Genomic DNA, 20763 nt, shown 5'->3' on the forward strand with positions numbered 1-20763 from the left:
GATGATTAATCGAGGAATGTTGACAAAACGTTACCAGAAGAAACATTGGCACTTCGCTAATTGTAAAGCAGTTTTCACACGTAGCCTTTTTTAGAAACAGCATTTTTAGACAAGTGTGGGTGCGGCCTTCAAGAATTTATATGGCAGCCAATTTTTGTAAAAGTATTTGCGGGGTAGCAGCTTAGATATATTTGTGTATCAGCGGTGTAAAAATGCAAACTGATATTCTGCCTATGTATAAGATGTCCTGATGCCAGCATATAAATAGAAAATAAGGCTCTCAACAGCAGAGACTTTAATGACTGATCCAAGGTTGCAAGTACCACACAGAGAGACTTTATTCCTATTTTCCTGTAGGTGGGCACAAGGGCAAACACAAACTCCCATTGTGAACGTGTGTGTGTGTGTGCGTGTGTGTGTATGTGACCAATCATTTTTGATATTTTTGAACCACCACTGGAAGTGCAAACTAAGCTGGGCCTGGTGTAATGCTATAGAGAGGCTGAATATGTTATTGTTAGAGGAATATAGAATCAGCAGGTGAAGTCAAATTATAGTCTTTAATAGGTGAAACGGGCGGAACATGGAGGAGAGGGTGGGCTCTCAGGGAGGGAGAAAAAAATACACAGCACTTAAAGTAAATATACATCATCCCAAACTGAGATGGTCAAGTTATTTTATTATGCTCCACTGACTGAGTCTCCTCACATTTCTGTCGCAGCTGGAGGTCAATATGAGTTTGTGTGAAGGCTGATGGATCTCAGTGGTAAACTGAAACTTTACAGATACACTTGTTAAACTGATGAGGTTTGTGATATTAGTAGTTGAGATGGCTGATAGAGGGGAAACTCACACAGCTCATTTTTTTTAATTAGCTGTTTCAATCTTGTTACTGCTGGCTTTGCACATAGTGCTGGACACTGCTGCTGTGATGTGACACTAATGGGGCTTTCAAACAGTCTGATTTGATGAGGAAAGGTCAGTTAAGTGGGCAGTCTGATGACTTTTCACCTAGGTATTGATCATGGGATCTGATCTCAAAACTCTCTGCTCTGGGAGATGTCTTTATGTATACACACATATATCATATTGTCAGTATATGCATGTTTTTATTTATCCCACCTGGTGTGTCATTTTACAGACTTTTGTAACATTCAATTATTATTATTATTATTTTTTTCAAGTTTCTGTCTTGTATTTGGGATGACATCAAAACATATGTAAGTTGTTACAACTAATATATGTTTGTTGCATGTCTCTTAGACCAAAATTGCAGGTGTGGGCTTTGTGAAGATTCATGCTCCCTGGAACATTCTCTGTCGAGAAGCCGAGTTAATGAAGCTAAAGATGCCCACCAAGAAGGTAAGACTCACTGTTTCTTTCATCTGTGTAAACAATGAAGAAGCCACTTTTCTATTCACGTAACCCAACTTGGTTACTGTCTAGATCTATGTGTGCAATGTAAAAAATGTGACATTCATGTCAGAAAAAGTTGCTTCACAGAGGTGCGTAGACCAAAACAAAGCAGACATTTCAAAGCTTCAGAGCATCACAGCTGCTTGGTGAAGTGTTTTCTCACTCTACAAGCTTCCAGAAACGTTGTGAATGCTGTTGAGATTTTACCTGGACATCATTTCAGAGGTTTATAACCTCAGTCTCCATCTCCACATGAATGACACAGAAATGAAAATAGTATATTTTTTCACCTTTTATGAGCCTGGTTATTTTCCAGGATCATTTTAAATGTCGGTGGTCGTCTGTTACGCAACCTCACTGATGTAACCAAATCTGACAGCAGCGTAACTCGTTTAATTGACAGCCATCAAAAAAGGCTGTGATGTCTCTGAATTTGATTGAATAGAAATTTACCATCATGTCAAATGTATGTCCATTTTCTTTGAACCTTGAGCAAGACACTCAGAAACAGGTGACAGGCTTCTGGTAGCTTATGAGCTATTTGTGGGAGACCAGTGCGTTTAACTGAGCTCCACTAATTTTGTGCCATACAGATTAATTGATTAATTGATTGCTATGTGTATGTACAGCTGTATGTATTGTACTGCTGCCTTCTCTTTGCTGCCCTTGATTGATTGTGAAAGTCTATTCATTATTTATATTTATGCGTTTTTATGTTCTCAAAGAAAATCATACATAAAGTAACTTAGATTGTGTGTGCTTTTTGGGGGGGTTCCAAGGTGTATGAAGTCAAGCAGTCGAGTGGTGTTGTGGGGAAGATCAGCTCTGTGGTCAGTAAACTTGTGGAACCTCTTCACCCTCATGTTGAGGAACATCGACCCAAGAACATTAAACACCTATCACACACATTCTCCAGGGAAAAGCAACACCTGTAAGTGGACTGTTAGAGCCTACAGTGTAAAATGAAATGCAAAAATAAATGTATTTGATATTTTTCTTTCTAATAGGCGCCGTCCCAGCCATGCAGAATGCAATCCAATGAAACTATATTCATGTTATTAATCTTCTAGATTGTCAGTCTTTATCAAGTGTGTGTGTGTGTGTGTGTGTGTGTGTGTGTGTGTGTGTGTGTGTGTGTGTGTGTGTGTGTGTGTGTGTGTATGTGTGTGTGTGTGTGTGTGTGTGTGTGTGTGTGTGTGTGTGTGTGTGTGTGTGTGTGTGTGTGTGTGTGGAAAAATGGCATTCAAAACAAAGAAATACACACATTCTCAAATGAAAGCCCTATTCAAGCATAAAGCTCACAGTACAAACACATACATGTTGTGTAAAAGAGGTATTATGCCTATTGAGCTGCTGGGAGATGCTTAGTTTGAAATATGACAGGGCATGAGTCAACACACACACATACACACACACACACACACACACACACACACACACACACACCCACACACACACACACACACACACACACACACACGCACGCACACACATGCACACACACACACACAACTCTATTGGTCTTTCAGTAATTCATTTTCCTTGTATCACATGCTCCAACATTCACACAGTAACATGAAAACATCTGTAAGGTCACCCTGCGGCAATTATGTGGTCTCTCTCTCTCTCTCTCTCTCTCTCACACACACACAATATTCTATGTACTCCATAGCCCTCAGTCCAACACATGGATGTAATACATGTGGTCCAGCCCTGGGTCCAACAGCTAACTTGCTACCTATGGGAGCATACCTATGTTCCCCGGGTCCCATATTCCCCACTTTGTATGTGACCGGGGAACATAGGACCCTTTTTAAAAAAAAAAAGTTCCCTGGCAAATAGGCCTATGTTGACCCTAACACTACCCCCTGACCCTAACCGTATTCCCTGGCCCTAACAAAATGTTGAATTAAATCAGCGAAGGCAGAGGCTTATGCGACCGGGGAACATATCGATGACCCACTACTGCTAGCTAAACAGCAAAGAAATTAAGTAAGTAGTGAAGCCTGCTTCTTGCTTCATTTGAATCGCTCCCTGGGCCAAGTGTGACATTGACCAGTGGTTCAACTATGCGTATTGCGCTGAAAAGTTGAAAATAAAAAAAGGCTAGAAAAATGCCACAAGTAAGGAGTGCATGCCAGGCACGCTGCACCAGGCCCTTACAGTGCTGAATACTGTAGTATACAATACATTAAGATGTAATAACTTTAACAGACAGCAAAAACAGACAGTAACAGGTGCTTGTGCTTTTGTGTGTGTTTATTTGACAGGTTTGACCTCTCAGACAAAGATTACTTCTTTGACAGCAAAACCAGGAGTTCAATAGTAAGTCCACTGAAGTTTGTCTATGATGTATCCACCAACTCCAAAATATCAGTTTTAATATGACTTTTGTTTTCAGTCAATGCATTTTCTGACAGATCACATTGTGTTTTAAAACCAAAAACAGAGATGCTAACAACAGCTAAAACAACTATGAGGTTAAAACATCTACGTTTTTTAACATCCTCAAAGCTAAGGTTTATCCAATTTTCTCAACAAAAACTACCAGGAATTTGGAGGTTATTGTTTTTTCTGTTGCCACCTGGAGCTTTGCTGTATTATTGTTTCATTATTTTGTCTTGAAATCACACATATTTTCAATTCATATTTTCTTCAGCAGCATGGTAAATAATGTTTAGTTTTTCTGCTTCTCATTTGCTTCCAGGTTTTTGAAATACTAAAAAGAACAAAATGCAAGGCCAAGTACAGCATGGGTAAGTCTGCATCTCTGTCTCTCTCACAGGCTTCCTAGGTGAGAGTGGCCTGTTTTATTCTTGGTGCCTTCTTTTTCCAGTAGAACTGATTAACTGATTGAATCAAGAGATTTGAACCATGTCAGGGATGTGAAGAGGATGATGTATAATAATGACTACCCTTGCAACACTGTTGATGGGATATAAAAATGTATGTATTTAAACAAACCCATGCAAGGACATCAGTTTCATTTCAGCATTCGAGTGGGACACATTTTAAGCATGGGGTGAAGAACATTGGAGCATCAAACATTTGATGTCCTGCATTCTGATGGATTTTTCTGCATCTATTTATGGAAATGTATTTATTCATGTCAAGAAAAAATTAAATTTCAAGTTGTAGATATCTTGAATTACAATTTCTATTAGAATGTTTTTGTGGATATTTTTAATGACTACTCTGACTAGGATGAATGCCATTATGAATATTTCAAATGTAATTACAGATAGGAATGTGGTTTGATTCATTATCGAAACAGCTTGCCATGGGCTCAACTTTAAGAGTATAAATCCAATACCCCTATCTGCAGAGCAGTGAGCTGATAATACGATAAGATACACCTTGAATTACGTGTTGCTTATTGGCCGACATAAACACTGATACTGATTTAAATTCAAGAAGGAAAAAAATGGAGACAAAATCGGCTTGTGTATCTGTCAAGCTCTAATACAAAAGCGTAGTGGGAATTCATGCTCTGAAGACTAATGTGAGTACATAACTACCCCGAAGGAGCCAGCCCTGCCAGCCTCACTGACTCTACTGAGCTAGGGTATAAAGATGTCGAACCCACATTAACACCTGCGTCTGTCTGTTCTCTCTCTGCAGGTATCACCAGTCTCCTGGGTAGTGGTGTCTATACCGCAGCTTATCCTCTTCATGATGTGAGTAGTCCATTCTGGCACTAACAGGTTATCATTATAGCACATTTATATGTTTGAGTTTTGAAGCCATTGTAATCAGTCAAGTTTTTAGTCACTAGAAGATGAGGTGAAAAAATGCCAGGACTAGAACACTACTGTAGCTCCACCCTTTCCTTAAACTAGTCAATTGGTTTACAGTGTCCAGACAGTGTGCAAAGTGTTTCTCTTTCCTTTTCAGGGAGATATTAATGAAGAGAGCGCAGAGTCCAATGACAGAAAGGTGAGAAAGTTGTTTCTTAACCTATGGAAGCCAGTAGCAAGTCTTCACAGACGATGTTTTTGCAAGTCCGATGTTTTTGCCAGTCCACACTGGCACACAAAATAATCCGTCACCACTTACACTTGACCTTGGAACACAAACACATTAATGCGCTTGAACTTGCTAAGTATGTGTCAGTGTGTGTTGCCTGCTGTTCGCATCCACAGGTACCCTATGAATGTTTTTCTTTTTTAATGTGAGGAATTGTCCATCGTCATGGCTTTACACAAAAGCAATGTTTTTTTAATCTTGTGTGACAAAATAATTACAACTCAAAGGTCTACTAACTATCTTTGTCTGAGCTTCATGTTTACTTGGAACACACACAAGGTCAAGAATGATGATACACAATTTGAACTAAAGACACCTTCCATGAAAATAATAAATCCTTCTTGGAGGTATTTTGTTCATCCAAAGCAGTAGAACAGAGCAGTAGAACAGTACAGTTTAAACATGTGATTCAAGTTATAGGCTTATACGCAGTCAAATGTCAGGGGAGGCTCCTCCAGCTCATTTGTGTTCGTCAACCCAACTAGCATGGTCACAGTTCACTGTTAAGGAAACAGGAAAGGGAATTCTGTCCAGCTGTTGTATAAAAAACAAATAAACAGTAGAAAGGCTAAAGGCATGATACAACTGTACAAATAATGAAACACAATACTGTTGATTGTCTTCCTCAGCTTTTGTATGAAGAGTGGGCCAACTACAGCGTCTTCTACAAGTACCAGCCTATCGGACTTGTGCGGTAAGGTCATATTTATTTCAGTTTCTCGAGGTAGATGCCTGACCTCAACCATCTGACTAATCACTCAGCTGCTATGCAAGGTCTTGCCCTTCTAAATCTAAATCCCAAAATCCCTGGTTACTTTTGACTCTGATATTTGATAACCCTGGTCAAACAAATCAGTACAGTTAGATTTCCACGTCCTGAAACAAACATGATACTTTTGTCTAAATAATTTAAATTATCTTTTTGTGTTGTTTAGGAAATATTTTGGTGAGAAGATTGGGCTGTACTTTGCCTGGTTGGGTCTGTATACCCAGATGCTGATTCCTGCCTCTCTAGTGGGGGTTATTGTGTTTCTGTATGGATGTGCAACAGTTGATGACAACATACCAAGGTAAAGACACACGCACGCACGCACACACACGCACACACACACACACACACACACACACACACACACACACACACACACACACACACACACACACACACACACACACACACACACACACACACACACACACACACACACACACACAGATTTTAAGTATAACTTTGGAATACAGTGCCTCCTCTTCTCTCCTTCCTTGACCTGCTTCTCATCATCCACAGGATATTATGACACATGACACACACCACACACGCTCAGTACAAGTGTTAATGTCAGAGTCTCACCCGGACACCGAGCCACACAGTAAGACAAACCAGGACCCCTGTCTGTCTCCACTGTGTTCCTTCATTGTTTCAATGCCTCAATGAGACTGCCTGGTGGAAATCTCCAGGGAAACTAACATTTAACTGTTGCATCATAATAATGGTTAAATGATGAATGTTAAAATAATTCATCCTGTTCTCATTCCTAAGAGCATCAAATACCGTCGTTTTGCCACAGCCCTCGACGTTTGATACCGACACACAAGGGTGCCTTGCACGTCTTGATGAAATCATAGACTGTATAAAAAAATTGACCTATATACCCGTCGGGGTCTGTTCTCTCAACTTGATCCAATCGTACTCGCCTCTGCAAGTCGCCATCTTGTCAGACTTCGCCTCATTTCCTCTTATCAAAAAAAGGGCATTGGTGTGACGTGGGGGGAGGGAGATACGTCCATCTGGCTGACGTTTACCTCCGAGGAGAAGTGAGGGCCAGAGGTTGTCACTCAAAAGGCTGTGGCCCTAATTATTCATAAACTTCAACCTCCTCAGTGTTGCCATGGAGATGTGACCTAAACATACAGACTAGAATGTTTTTTGTTACTAGGTCTTAAATCGGTTTAATTATGCAGCGGAAAAAGCCCGTTTAACATAGGGGTCAATAAGAAAATGCTCTATTGTGCAAACTACCCTAGTGGCCACTCTGAGAACTGCAGTTTGGGCAGGCTTGGATAAAACTCACTGGGCTATGAAATTATAAACCCATCCGTGGCTGTTTATGACGCTCAGAGAAAGTGCAAGTCCCTGTAGGGAGGAGGTCGGGGTGGTGGATGGGCCAAAGAAACACAGGACTTTCTCCCAGAAGACAGCGGTTTGTGTCCTATTCATGTCCTGTGTGCCCTGTCCGTCACTGTAGTTACATTACAAATGCACTTATTTTTTATCCCCAGTCATTATCTTTTCCTATGCCTGACCAAGTGATTTTGTTTCCCTATTAACTACATGTTTAAAACAATGACTGTACTGGAGCGTTAACGTTTTGCATATTGGGCTACTCTGTGTTGACAAGTGATGCCAAAGTGTCCTGACACAGCTGTCTTGTGTGATGAACTGGGATGACGACAGTTTGAATAATCCCACCGCTAAAATAATTTTAGTTTACACATCAATATTTATGAAATATTAATGGGTATTTCTATGTAGTTCACCTGAGTGGATATTGATGTGCATGGGTGGTGGAGTGGGGCTTGATGTGTGTGTGTGCCTTGTTTTCCAGCATGGAGATCTGTCACCCAAAGAACAACATCACCATGTGTCCTCTGTGTGACCATGTGTGCAGCTACTGGAAACTTAGTACTGCCTGTGCAACCGCCCGGGCCAGTCACCTGTTCGACAACCCTGCCACGGTTTTCTTCTCTATATTCATGGCCCTGTGGGGTGAGTGAACACTCATCAGCTCACTCAAAAAAGCATGAATACAATGACTGTCCACTTTATGAGGTCTACCTAGTTAAACTTAAAGGCTGTTGTTTGTGCAATCGAATTGACCCATCATTGAACCACATCCCCCTGAGTTACTGTTGCTACATCAGTCAATCTTTACATGGACTTTACCAGTTAAACCTGACAACTGATATACAACAGATTTACAACTCGAAATGTATAGTTACATTTCAAATTGGTACACAATCACATGCCTCTCAACACGCCGATGTTTTTAATGTAGACACGTTGGTTTTGCCAGATGAATCTTTCCCACAGTGAATATTCCTGTCCTGTTTTCTGATGTAATTGCTCTTGTGTTTTTGGTTTTGGAAAGGGTATGGAAGGATAAAACTACTTCCCAACCATGATTTGGGTGGATGTCTTAACCTTTACTCACGAGCTGCTGCTCTGTAAACCTAACCGACTGCACATCACCTTTATTCCCTGACATTCAAACACGTTTGCTTATCACTTTCTATCCATGAACCTGTGCAGGTCTATGCACCAAACCAATGCCACGTAATTTAGCTAAGAAAGAACAACTTTTCTAAGGTAGTTTATTTACCTACTTTGTAATGTACTTTTAACACACTGGTATCATCTAAGTGCTTGGTATATGTTGATCAGGATCGATATCAGGAAGGAAAAATTGTACCATCTCTACTGTTTATTTTACACACCTTACCCAATGTACCTTTAACACTTATCAGACCTGTTACCACTAGTGACCTCCTTTACCCAGTGCACCTGAAGCGAAATAAAAAGTGCAATTAATTTTAGTGCCTGAGTGCCTCTGTGTATTTGTCTAATTATCTTCTGTCGGTTTCAAAGCTGCCATGTTCATGGAGCATTGGAAAAGGAGGCAGATGAGACTGAACTACGAATGGGACCTGACTGGGTTTGAAGATGAGGAGGTGAGTGGTGCCCAAATAACATAGAAAAGGAAGAGGTAACAATTATACATAATATCCTAGCCAGGTTTCAAAGAAATAAAATTAATTTATACTTGAGCGAACTCATGTGGCCATAACCACTGTACCATATGACCTCAGATCCAGGCTGCCATCACTGTTATGGCCGCTGGTACAGTTCACCTTTGTTTTCTCCCCTAGATAAATCTGACCTAAGGGTGTTATCACACTTGCCTTGTTTTGTTCCATTAAATCAAACGTTTTTCCCCTTGGTATGGTTTGTTTGGGCGAACAAAGCACTTGCACTCAGGTGTGCACCAAAGATAGCTGACAGACCATCTCCAGTTACAAACAAACTCTGGTATGATTCAGTATGGTTCGCCTGGGCTGAGAACATGATCTGACCCAACTACCAGATGTGCTCCACCAGTTTGAGCTAAATGACTCCTGTAGTCAGGTTTTCAATCTGTGATGCAGCAGAGCATGAAAACTGTAGCAGCTTTGGTTGTAGTAGAAGTAATAGCAGTTAGGTCTCTCAGTGTATCTCTCACAGAAATATCCTGCAGTGAAGCCAGCCGTCACTCGCATCTCTGTTGTCAAAGCGACTGCTGCTAACGTTGCTCGTGAAGCAATGTCCGTAAACTTATTTTAATGAAATGAGCTAGTTTGAAAGTAGTCAGAAATATGCAACAGACTAAAATGCAGGACGTTCATCCTGTATATACTTTGTGAATACAGTGAGTTTGGGTGCAGCAGAAACGTTCCCTTTAACGTAAACTTGGATTTGGAACTATCGTATATTCACAAGTAGTTTGTAAAACAGTTCTCTTCATCACAGTAGAAACATGTAGTGAAATGAATGTAATAATCTGACTAAATGTTATCCTGGCTGTTTTAACTAACATCCCCAACCTCCCTGTCCGTCCTCTCTCTCTCTCTCTCTTTCTCTCTCTCTCTCTCTCTTGTTCTTTGTCTCTCGGTTTATTTTTCACAGGAAGCTCTCAAGGTTTGGATAAATTCCTATTACTAGATAAACTCCTCTCTTCACTCTTGTAGCCTCTCTGCTGCTGCTTCTGCTGCCAACCTCTGATCATAACACATCACACAGGACTTATGTGTTTCTATAAATGGTATTTGCAAATGGAGCCTTTGTTCTGCTTAAAAAGACAGGTACAACATAAATTAGGTTTTACCCAGCAATATAGTTCCTTTACAAAAATATTTTTTTAAAGTCAACTTCAACTTGCCCATCCACGTATATCAGACCTCTGAAAAAGTCTTAATATTAGCATTAGTGGGGCAAAAGAGCACCAGAATTGCTTCGGTCACAAAAGAATCCTAAATTATTCACTGAATAAAATGTAGCCTCTAGAAACACCTAATACCGGACAAAGAGACAAACTGCAACAATCCCAAAGAACTGAATCAGAATTTGTGTGACACAAACTCAATCAAATCTGTGCCATCAGCTCTTCCAGGTTGGATTTATGTCTTCACAAAACACTTATGCCCATAGACAGTGCACCAAGATAAATTACCCCTAGAAGTGGAATAGTCATGCTGTTCATGTATGATGAATAATTCTTAACCAAATTTTCTAAATCAGGGGCTAAACATTCAACCTATCCCAAAGTTAGCAATAAATGGATGAATGACACATCCATGATCAGCTGTTTGCATGTCAAAGACCAGCTAAGAAGAGTAAATAGAAGTAGTTCATATGCATCATATCACTTCACTTAATGCTTCATATCACAGGCATGTATGGTTGGTTTTCAATCCCATGAGGGCGGGTCTTACCTAACATGAACGACCCAGAGCAGAGAAAGTGAGAGTAGAGTAAGAAGAGATGAGAATGGCTTTCTGAAGAGAGTGCACTCTTTCTGTTGAGACTGGGATGGATACTGAAAGATAACCTCCATCCTTGAAGTGTTTTGTTTTTAAGTTTCTGTCTGCATCTATCTGTTATCTTAAATTAATTGAAACCAATAAAACTCAGTGTATGGTTGAGCTAAGTGGCCCGACCAAGCAGTCAAGTGTGCAACACCGCAGAGAGCCAAGAGCCGAGCTCAGTTGGGTTTTCCCGTGTCTTTTCTTGTGTTGGTAACTAAAGCCTTTCTCGTACGAGCTGTTAGTATCTGGTACAGCTACAGCTTCTTCTGAGCTACCAAGTTGAAAATGTGTGAATCATCAACGCTTCATCAAAAAATACACTTAATATAATTTCATAAAATTCGTTCAAAGTCTTCCAACAGTTTGAATATAAACTGCAATTCGGTTTCTATTCCAATATCTCCAAATGTAAATCAGCCCAGGGTCCACTTGTATAGATGGTGTGTACCCTTAAAAACCATGCATATGCACAAACACTCGAAGAATATGTAGTAATGAGTGTGTGACACATGGCGGTATCCCCCCCTCCCCCCCTCCATACAATCAGTTGAACATAAAAAGTGAAATAAATATTAGCTATTTTTTTTAAATCACAACATTGAGTTTGGGGTGTGAGATATCATACTGGAGAGCGAAGAGCTTCATGTTTGCTTCATATCAATATCGCTTTGCTAACTTTATCACTGTTGCTTCTCTCTCTGACAGTCACACTTACTGGAGCCTGGGATGGATGCCAGAAAAATAATGTACTTCCACGGGAGATGGACAAAATACGGCAAAACGGCTTAGCTTAAAATATATTTCTCTGCAATACACAAACTACAGCCTCAAAATTTGCCAGAGGGTGGAAAATGTGCAGTCTGACAAAATAAAAAAGAGAAAATGATTTTAAATTACTAATGTCAGAAATACCTTAATATATACCCACAATGATAAAATATGTCTGATTTAGATTCATTTACTAGTAATGACACATTTTGAACCTGTTCTCATCCCAACTCGTCACATACAGCCACTTTGTTAGGACCCCTTGGTATCACTTGTCAAGGCACTGGGTATCCCTGCAAACTGTGCCGCTCCACTGTGGCCGCTGTTGTAAACATGCGACATGGAACATGTGGTTAACGTTGGGAATAAAAACAACTACGTGGTTATGTTAAGCCAACAAAACTACTGGGTTAGGGTTAGTTAAAGATGGTGGGAGGGGTTAGAAGAAGTGCATTTGTAGCGCAAATACTGGGACACAAACCACAGTCTCCTGGGTGAATGCAAGGCTTGCGTTTGTTTGACCCATCCATCACCTCAAACTCCTCCCTACACAGACTTTGCCGCTCTTACTTCTAGAGCGCTTTGATCATCTAATATCGCCGTGGATGGGTTTACAGTTAAAAGCACGGTGCAGTTCATACTGACGCTCTTTTGCGTCTATATCACATGCCGAGGGCCATGACAAAACGTCAGTATTTGACTCCCTGGGAGTGAGAACGGGTTGAATTTTCAGGATAAGAATATCAGGAGTTTCATTACATAGTTCGTTACAGAAATATCCCACTTCCAGGTTCCATAAACTGCTGCTACTGTCAACCTTGACAATGTGATCATTTTTCCTCTCTTGAAGCACTGTGGTTATTTCCTGACCTTTCACCTCCTCAAGCTTTTTTTCTTCTCTTCACTTTTACTCTAGCTGTGAGTGTTCATTCCGTTGTCTTACACAATGTTTCATTTAACATCTGTTTTTTTAAAAAACACTTCCAGTGGTTCAGGTGGTGAGTATGGACTGAGTATGGCTACTGTTGTTCTCAATAAATGGCGTGTCTACCGGTCTGGATCCCCAGGGACGCAGAACTAGACAATCCTGATCTCGCAAGCTCCATTGTGTTCTACTGGCAGACGAGGGATAACAAGCGTGAGAGAAAGTTTGGAGCTGTTTGCCAAGCGAGTGCTGGTTCTGAGGCGGATTTGAGTGTGATGCAAATCCGACCTGATCTGACAAATTTTCAGACAGCGGTAGCCCTAATTCTGTTAGCCACTCCCTAGCGCTTTTTTCTCTTGGATCCTTCTATTGGAATATGGACCAAGCACCTGAAATTGTGCCTTTTATTTGCAAATTTTTGTCACACAAACGGCAAATATATTTTAACACTATGTTGTTTACTTTCTGAGCTTTGCCCCGATGCTCTGTTCGTAAGTCATACGCTTTGCTGATCTGATTGGTTGATTTGGCCAGATAGACGGATGGTTTATCCAATCAGCAACCAGTATCTTCCCAAAGGATCTCCAAACGAAAGTTCCCAGGTGGATATGTTGAGCAAATGAGAATCATGTGAATCAATCCATCTGGCGGAGTCGGTTTAATGCAGAACTAGTAGACTCGCCTCAGATGTTTAAACGGCCCTTCACACAGCATTGTCTTCTATTTCAATTAGGAAAATGAATTCACATATTGTAGCATTGCTATGCATATACTCTGCTGATTTGTGACCCAATAAAAAATGTGTCCCATTTTGGGCCCTGAAACTTTGGGAAAGACTGGTCTAAACCACAGTTCTGAGGCACATCACAGACAAAACACCGCTCAGAATGACAAACCGCTGGGATGCTTCTATAGCGGTAAATACTTATATACACATTTTAAATAAAAGTGAAAAAACATCATACTACAATTTCTAAGTTCATCATCACACATCATAATCATACTTTCTCCTTGCACTTCATCAGGTATACCTAATGATGATCAAACATTGTTGTTATATCTATTACTACCAGTATGTCAGACAGCATACCAGAGTTGTTGTTTTTTGTCCAATAGTTATTTTATGACATTACGATGAAAATTACAATGAGAATCTAAATAAGGTGGTCTTGAACATCATGTGTATTATGTGATCGGTGTATTTTATTTAAATGTCTTTTTAGAACAGGCATTGGATTCTCTAGGCTCTTCCACCATGGACACACATATCCATCTGGTGTTCCACGTCTGTTTCACTGTTTATGTTTGTCACTTCTGTTTGTGTCACCATCACAGGACCACCCCAGGGCAGAGTATGAATTCAGGGTCATGCAGAAGTCTCTGAGCAAGGATCACAAATCACAGCACAAGGTAATTATATGGTATACATATGTGCGTCTTTCAAGTTGTGTTATAAGTTTATCCATGTTTTAGAACAATTTTCATAGCCCTATAGCCAAACATATTGCCAGTTGCATTGTAATTTGCATTCAGTTCTACTGGAATTCAATTCTGCACTACTCCTGGAACCCTGGAACATCTACAGTTACAGTTCAATGTACTCAATTTGCATGTTGAAGTTTTAGTGAATATATTTTTACTTTTTTTATTTTTAGATTGAAAAGCTCACATGTCGAGACCGCTTCCCAGCCTACATGACTAACATTGTCATGATGCTGTTAATGGTAAGAAGAACCTGTTTGTCTTCATATACCGTGCATCACTGATGATTCACAGAAACGTTGTGGAATGATAATTTCTTTTTTCCTCACAGTCTTATTCTTTTTAACCTGCAAACCTTTTCATTGTCAGATTGGCGTTACATTTGCCATTGTGTTTGGTGTGATCCTCTACCGGATCTCCACCAAAGCTGCTCTTCATATGAGCACCAATCCGGTCACACGGAGCCATGTACAACTGACGGTTAAAACCACTGCAGCCATCATCAACCTGGTGGTCATCCTCATACTGGATGAGGTGTACGGAGCTGTGGCACGATGGCTCACTGTGTTAGGTAAGTTTGGTTAGTGGCTCACTCTGAGTCTGTTTCTGAGCTGGTATTAACATCCGTCCTGAGTGATCAGACTCTCTGTCTGTCTCTTCTCACCTCGCAGCAGAATGCATCTCCACATGTGTTTTCAGAGACCACTTCCCCGCTCAATATGTAATGAAAACGCACATCATTTAAGTTCACATATAGATTGCCGGCATATTTTAATGAAAACCCGTTTTTTGTTACTGTTGTAAACTGTGTATAAATTTAAATTATTACTCTCACATTATCACAGAAATGTGTTATTGCACTTCCTACAGTTTGTCTGTGTGCCGATGGTCGGACGGTTTGTGTGTGTAATATGTTCGGATTCGGGTGCATTATGTAAACAAATAAATAACAATGTCTAAATGGCATGCAGGAGAGCTGAGTGAAAGACATTTTAGTGTCTGTGTTCAGCTTTTTGCATTATTTCACTTTAAACCACCTCTAAATGTGTTTTTTGAGAGCCGATCTCAATGCGTCCTGAGAGTGTTTTCACCTTTACTTTGAGCTGCCCACTTCACTCAGGATGGATGTTAGTGCCAGGTTAAAACAGACTCTCTGTTACACTGAAACAAGCCGAAATCATGTTTGGTAAGGGGGCAGCTCTAAATACTACAAGATCCATGAACCGAACACAAATCAGAGATGTAGCTAATTCAAAACTATTCAGAATATTGTAGCTGTAGGGAACAAACACTGGCTTGATCAAAAAGCGGACCCACAATCATTTGTCTAAAAGTAGCACCTTTAGGTCTAGGGTTATTATGACGTCTGACTCTGTGTCTCACCCTGTGCTTGGTACTAAATCTATGGAAGCACTGGGTCAGGCTATGGGACCCCTAGGCAGGTGTTTCTCAATGGCCTGACCACAGCAAGGCATCTTTCACTCAGTTGGCCCTACATCACTTCCCTATCAGCCTTTGCTATTACCAATATGTAATCCTATTAGAGGGTGGCATGCAGAAAATAGAAACAGCAGTTACTGTAACTTCAGTTCTATGAGTAGCCCTCTAACTACAAGCCCAGTTGGATTCTGTTCCATTCCTGTTGCTGATTTTAGAGAGAGATGAACAGCAGGTGTTTGTAGTGTATGATTGCTACCATCTGATTGGGAGACTCAACCCAAATTTGCTTTGTGAGACGGTTTTATAAATTGTTTCTATGAGAAAGGCATGTGGCCAAATGGTGAGGGGCATGGAGTCAGAAGTAACTGTACTGAATGTTTTTCATTGCAAATGGCAAAAAAAACAAAACATTAAAGAAAATTCTGTGTTTATTTTTAGAGGTTCCTAAAACAGACAAGAGTTTTGAGGAACGACTAATCTTCAAGACCTTCATTCTCAAGTTTGTCAATGCTTTCACCCCCATCATCTACATTGCTTTCTTCAGGGGAAGGTTAGTAACCTCACGCGGTTTGAATGTGTAGCAGCTTTCAGTTACTTTTTCTGTCATTCTGATAAGTTTAAGTGTGGAGATAAAGAACCCTCTAAGCCTTTCATACATGTCTCCCTCTAGACTGGTAGGCAGACCAGGCAGCTACCTGTATGTGTTTGAATCCTACAGAATGGAAGAGGTAAAGTGTACGCTTCAACAAATTATCTGAAAACAAAACCCTTTGTAACCACACAGTGGGACCAGAGTTGTGTGTGTGTTTTACATGCTTATAACAGCAGAGTGTTGCACGGATGCCATTGGATTTTTACTGAAGAAAATAAGTGTGTAATAATGTGGCAAACAACTTATGATACTTAAATGTTTTGTTCAGCAAGAAAATCTTCACAAATGGACACAACATTTATGATTATTGAAGCGTAAAAGCAATATGTATTAATTATAAGCTAACCACCACCCACTAGCTTCCAACCGATTATTGTACTATTGTACTTCGTTGACATTTGCAGTGTTCACTCTTAACTTCATGAACAACTTTGGAAATGTTTCCTAAATACTTTTCTTTCTTTCCTTCCTTTACTTTGGTGTTTGATGTGTACTTGGGTTTTGTAGTGTTATATACTGCTTCTAGGAAATAGCCACAGCCTTGCTGACACTGACAAAAGCTCTCTGCTTTCCCTACCTATAGTCAACTTTTATTTACAGTATGCGCAACTAACAACCTGCCAGGGATGTACAGTAACTACCATGCTCAGATCATTTTTTGTTTGTTGGTTTGTTGGTTGGTACTTTGGTTTGTTAGTATGTTGGTTGGTTTGTTCATTGATAAGTTGGTTCCAGTGTTTGGACAGACTCACTGTGGCAGTTAGTTGCGTTTATGTGTGTTAGTGTTATAATTGTTTTGCATTATAATTTTATTCCTTTAATGGTCTCCATTAGCTTAATATTTTTCCTCAAGCGTTTTTAGATTTTTAGTTACTGACTAAGAATAATACACTAGAAGAATTACCACAGAATTATCCCCCCAGGATTTCATCTTCTACCAATATACACTATAACTCAGCATTATCGAAAGATAATGTTACTTCATGGAAATAATATTCTCATGGTTCAAGTATTTAGCTATTCCCAAAGTTTCTGGAATAGATACGGGGTTTAGATAATAGATACAGGATTTTCTTTCCGTGTGTAGCCAAGTACGGTCATTAATAAGCTATTAATTCTGGTCAAAAATCCTTAAAACCTTATATATTTGGTTATTTTATTCAGAGCCTACTTGTTAAAATGCCCCTTCGCTGTGGTGGACTATAGTTTTGGACTGTTTTACAGTGTGCTCATGGAGGCTGTCTGATGGAGCTGTGTATCCAGCTCAGTATCACAATGGTGGGAAAGCAGCTAATACAGAACAACCTCTTTGAGATTGGAGTACCGTAAGTATGCATCTATTTAAATTGGTTATAATCACAAATCAATTTGTCATAAAGTGCACAGGGGCTGAATTAATCTGGAACAAAGGTATCAGTGCTAAACTAAATAAACTTTTCTCTCTACAAAGATTGTCTCTGGTGTTAAATTAGATGGTAAAGCAAACCCTGGCATGTCAGAAAGAAAAAGATAATAAATATTTTGTATGTTTATAGTAGGTTACCATGACTACAGAAATAGTAATAGTTGTTACAACCCCCTAGGAGGGAACTATAGCGCAACACAGCACACAGACTCCTCTTATAAAGCTCCAAATAACAATCAAGCAAGAAGATCCAGCCCTCTAAGTATTTGTTTGTTCATCAACTTCACAGTGGAAATGAGCCAAATCATGAACATAACAAAACTGAATGAATCCAAACCTTTATGCATGGCAAGCCTGGCATGCATAGCAGAGAATATCTTTGCATTCATACATATGTGTTCACCTTTCATGTGTTGTGTTGGTGTGTGTGTTCCTCAGCAAGCTGAAGAAGCTGATTCGCTACATTCGCTCAAAGCGAGGGGCTTTTCAAGAAGAAGAGAGACAGAAGAAGCTACAGAGATATGAAACTGACCACTTCCTGGAACCATTTGCTGGGTTAACGCCTGAATATATGGAAATGAGTTAGTACCACACCATGTATCTCCAGCACTAGACAAAAACATGAGCATTCACAAGTATGATTTTATGTGGTCTTTAACCTTCTGATGATTCAGATATCTTCTACAAATAAATACCTGGCTAACACCTAAGGATAAATCAAAGACCACCTCATTAGTCAGAATCATGAGGCAGCTTTATTGATTGGCAAAAATTAACGAACAAGTCTTTTTGAACAACTCTTTTTAGTGTGCAGTGTGTACTATTTCACCCTGTCAAACTGTTTGAACGAACCAGTGCTCATTTATCCCCGATGTTTCCCACTCTCCCTATCATTGTTATCGAAGGGTACTGCTCACGCTGCCTTGCTCAAAACATAGGAAGCAGGACAAGAAATGAATGAGGGGGTAACATTGTCGCAAACGAGGATGTCAGAGTGACTGACTCGGGTCGAGGAATCCTGGAAGCTACTAACTGAAAGAGACCAAATAAACCGCTCTTTTAAACTAAGATGTGCGTCTGCTACTTGCAGAAAGAACGACAAATCGATGCAGTCAAATCCTATTTCTGTGACAATGTTTCTTTTCTGGTGTGTCAGAAATACACTCTCGTATAGGGCTTAACTAAATATATATTTACATAAGTCTAGGCTGGATTCAGTCACAAAATTTAAGGCTGTAGTGGTAGTAGTGATGACTTTTTAATATATTATTCTCTCTTCTTCTATGTCCAGTCATCCAGTTTGGTTTTGTTACATTGTTCGTGGCATCCTTCCCGCTGGCTCCGCTTTTTGCTCTGCTCAACAACATCATTGAAATACGACTTGATGCCAAGAAATTTGTGGCCGAGTTGCGAAGACCAGTGGCAGCAAGAGCCAAAGACATTGGTGGGTTATATTTAACATACTGTAGTTCTTATAAACACAGATAAAATGCATGAACGTACCTAATAGTAAAGTAACACATTTAGATCTGGTGAAATTCTGTTACTGTAAATGTTCTTGTATATATCTCTTATAACAAACAAACTGCAAGGAAACAATATTTTCCTGCACTGTAGAAAAAAAGAAATCAATGTGTAAAATCCAGAAACTGACACATATTGTTATGTCTGCAGGTATATGGTACAACTTACTAAGAGGGGTAGCAAATGTGGCTGTCATCATTAATGTAAGTAAAACATGAATGTATTAAGTAGGGGATAATGTCGAGTGAGATGGTCATTTTACGAACTGAACCTTACAAGATGACGAAGGACCAGGACCAGATGCACCACCCTACCGGGGGTTCAATGTGAAAAAAATCACCCGCTCACTCTTATCATTATCACTCTCATTACACAGCTACAGAAATCAATGATTGACAGACACTGATTTAAAAATGATTTTATTGAGTTAAAAATGATCCGGCAGAGTCTGTGATCAGAACTGTGTCCGCAGCAACAGTCTGTTATTCATAGCAACGGTTTATTATTCATAAATAGACTGTAAAATGCCATAATTGACCAATCAGAATAGAGTATTCAACAAAGCTGTGTAATGATTGATTGTAATGCATGTACCGTACAGTATAAAGGTAGTCTTGTTTTGGCTTTGTACTCCATCACACTGATTCGACACAATGCAACGGCACACTTTAATTTACAGTACACAAGTTACCTTTAATGCTGTTTATTACTGTCAGGTATTATAAGTGAATAAAAAATAACTAACCAAAATACTAAATTCAGAATTTAATTCCGACTGTGTGGACCACACCTGGCCACTGCAGATGCTGGACACAGACAAACCTTCCCAGAAAAAAAAAACAGACTGTGCTTGTGGTCGCTTCAGACTCTTTGGTGACTACACTCTAGCTTCTACCGGAAGTTAAAGAGCAGGTCCGAGGTTTAAACAGGAGCGCAGACTGGCATTATGGCTGGTGCGACTCCTGGAGCCCCACAGTTGGATAGATAGATACAGAGCTCTGTAGATAGATACAGAGCCCAAGCTGCCTGCCCATGCAGCTAATGTAAGCAATCTGCAACTAAGTTATAATTTAGGTGTCCTGAACCCCGCATCAGTCAGACCCACACTGAGATGAGGAATATGTTGTGCACTAAAATCAGCAACGAGTAGATGTATCAGAATGTTAAGTGTATTTAGCATCTTTTACTAGTTTCTGTTGTTTGTTAGCTTGTAACTGTCAATGGCTGACAGCTGTGATGGCAGTGTGTTTTCTCTCTGTACTGAAGGTTCACTCTGAGCTAGAGGTTTCAGGTTTTTTTGTCGGTGTTGTGTTGAATCCCCCGTCGAAAAGTGTTTAACATCTTAGACAGGGATTGGTTGATTTATTAGTGATGTTACAGCTAAAGCTTGCCCGCAACATGTTTGAATTTCAAATTGCAAAGAAGTGCACAGACAGCTCCTCCTTTAGAAGAGAGTTATGAAAACCCTGCTCTAGTGACAGAATTTGCTCGGATACAAACTAATAC

At 39.9% G+C, this 20763-nt stretch overlaps 1 protein-coding gene across 1 annotated transcript in view; it reads left to right on the plus strand.

Moving 5' to 3' along the window:
• Positions 1-20763, plus strand: part of ano1b (anoctamin 1, calcium activated chloride channel b) — a 40648-nt gene that overhangs the window by 10505 nt on the left and 9380 nt on the right. The window contains exons 3-21 of the mRNA XM_083916625.1: positions 1264-1362; positions 2196-2347; positions 3687-3741; positions 4124-4172; positions 5038-5093; positions 5311-5352; positions 6072-6136; positions 6378-6512; positions 8049-8209; positions 9089-9171; positions 14090-14164; positions 14410-14478; positions 14606-14807; positions 16115-16226; positions 16347-16404; positions 17553-17653; positions 18172-18314; positions 19025-19177; positions 19408-19460. Of these exons, the coding sequence (XP_083772751.1) occupies positions 1264-1362; positions 2196-2347; positions 3687-3741; positions 4124-4172; positions 5038-5093; positions 5311-5352; positions 6072-6136; positions 6378-6512; positions 8049-8209; positions 9089-9171; positions 14090-14164; positions 14410-14478; positions 14606-14807; positions 16115-16226; positions 16347-16404; positions 17553-17653; positions 18172-18314; positions 19025-19177; positions 19408-19460 (1863 nt within the window). The remainder of the gene's footprint in view (positions 1-1263; positions 1363-2195; positions 2348-3686; positions 3742-4123; positions 4173-5037; positions 5094-5310; positions 5353-6071; positions 6137-6377; positions 6513-8048; positions 8210-9088; positions 9172-14089; positions 14165-14409; positions 14479-14605; positions 14808-16114; positions 16227-16346; positions 16405-17552; positions 17654-18171; positions 18315-19024; positions 19178-19407; positions 19461-20763) is intronic.

Source organism: Echiichthys vipera, assembly GCF_963691815.1.
Source record: "Echiichthys vipera genome assembly, chromosome: 7".
NCBI classification, from domain to species: domain Eukaryota; kingdom Metazoa; phylum Chordata; class Actinopteri; order Perciformes; family Trachinidae; genus Echiichthys; species Echiichthys vipera.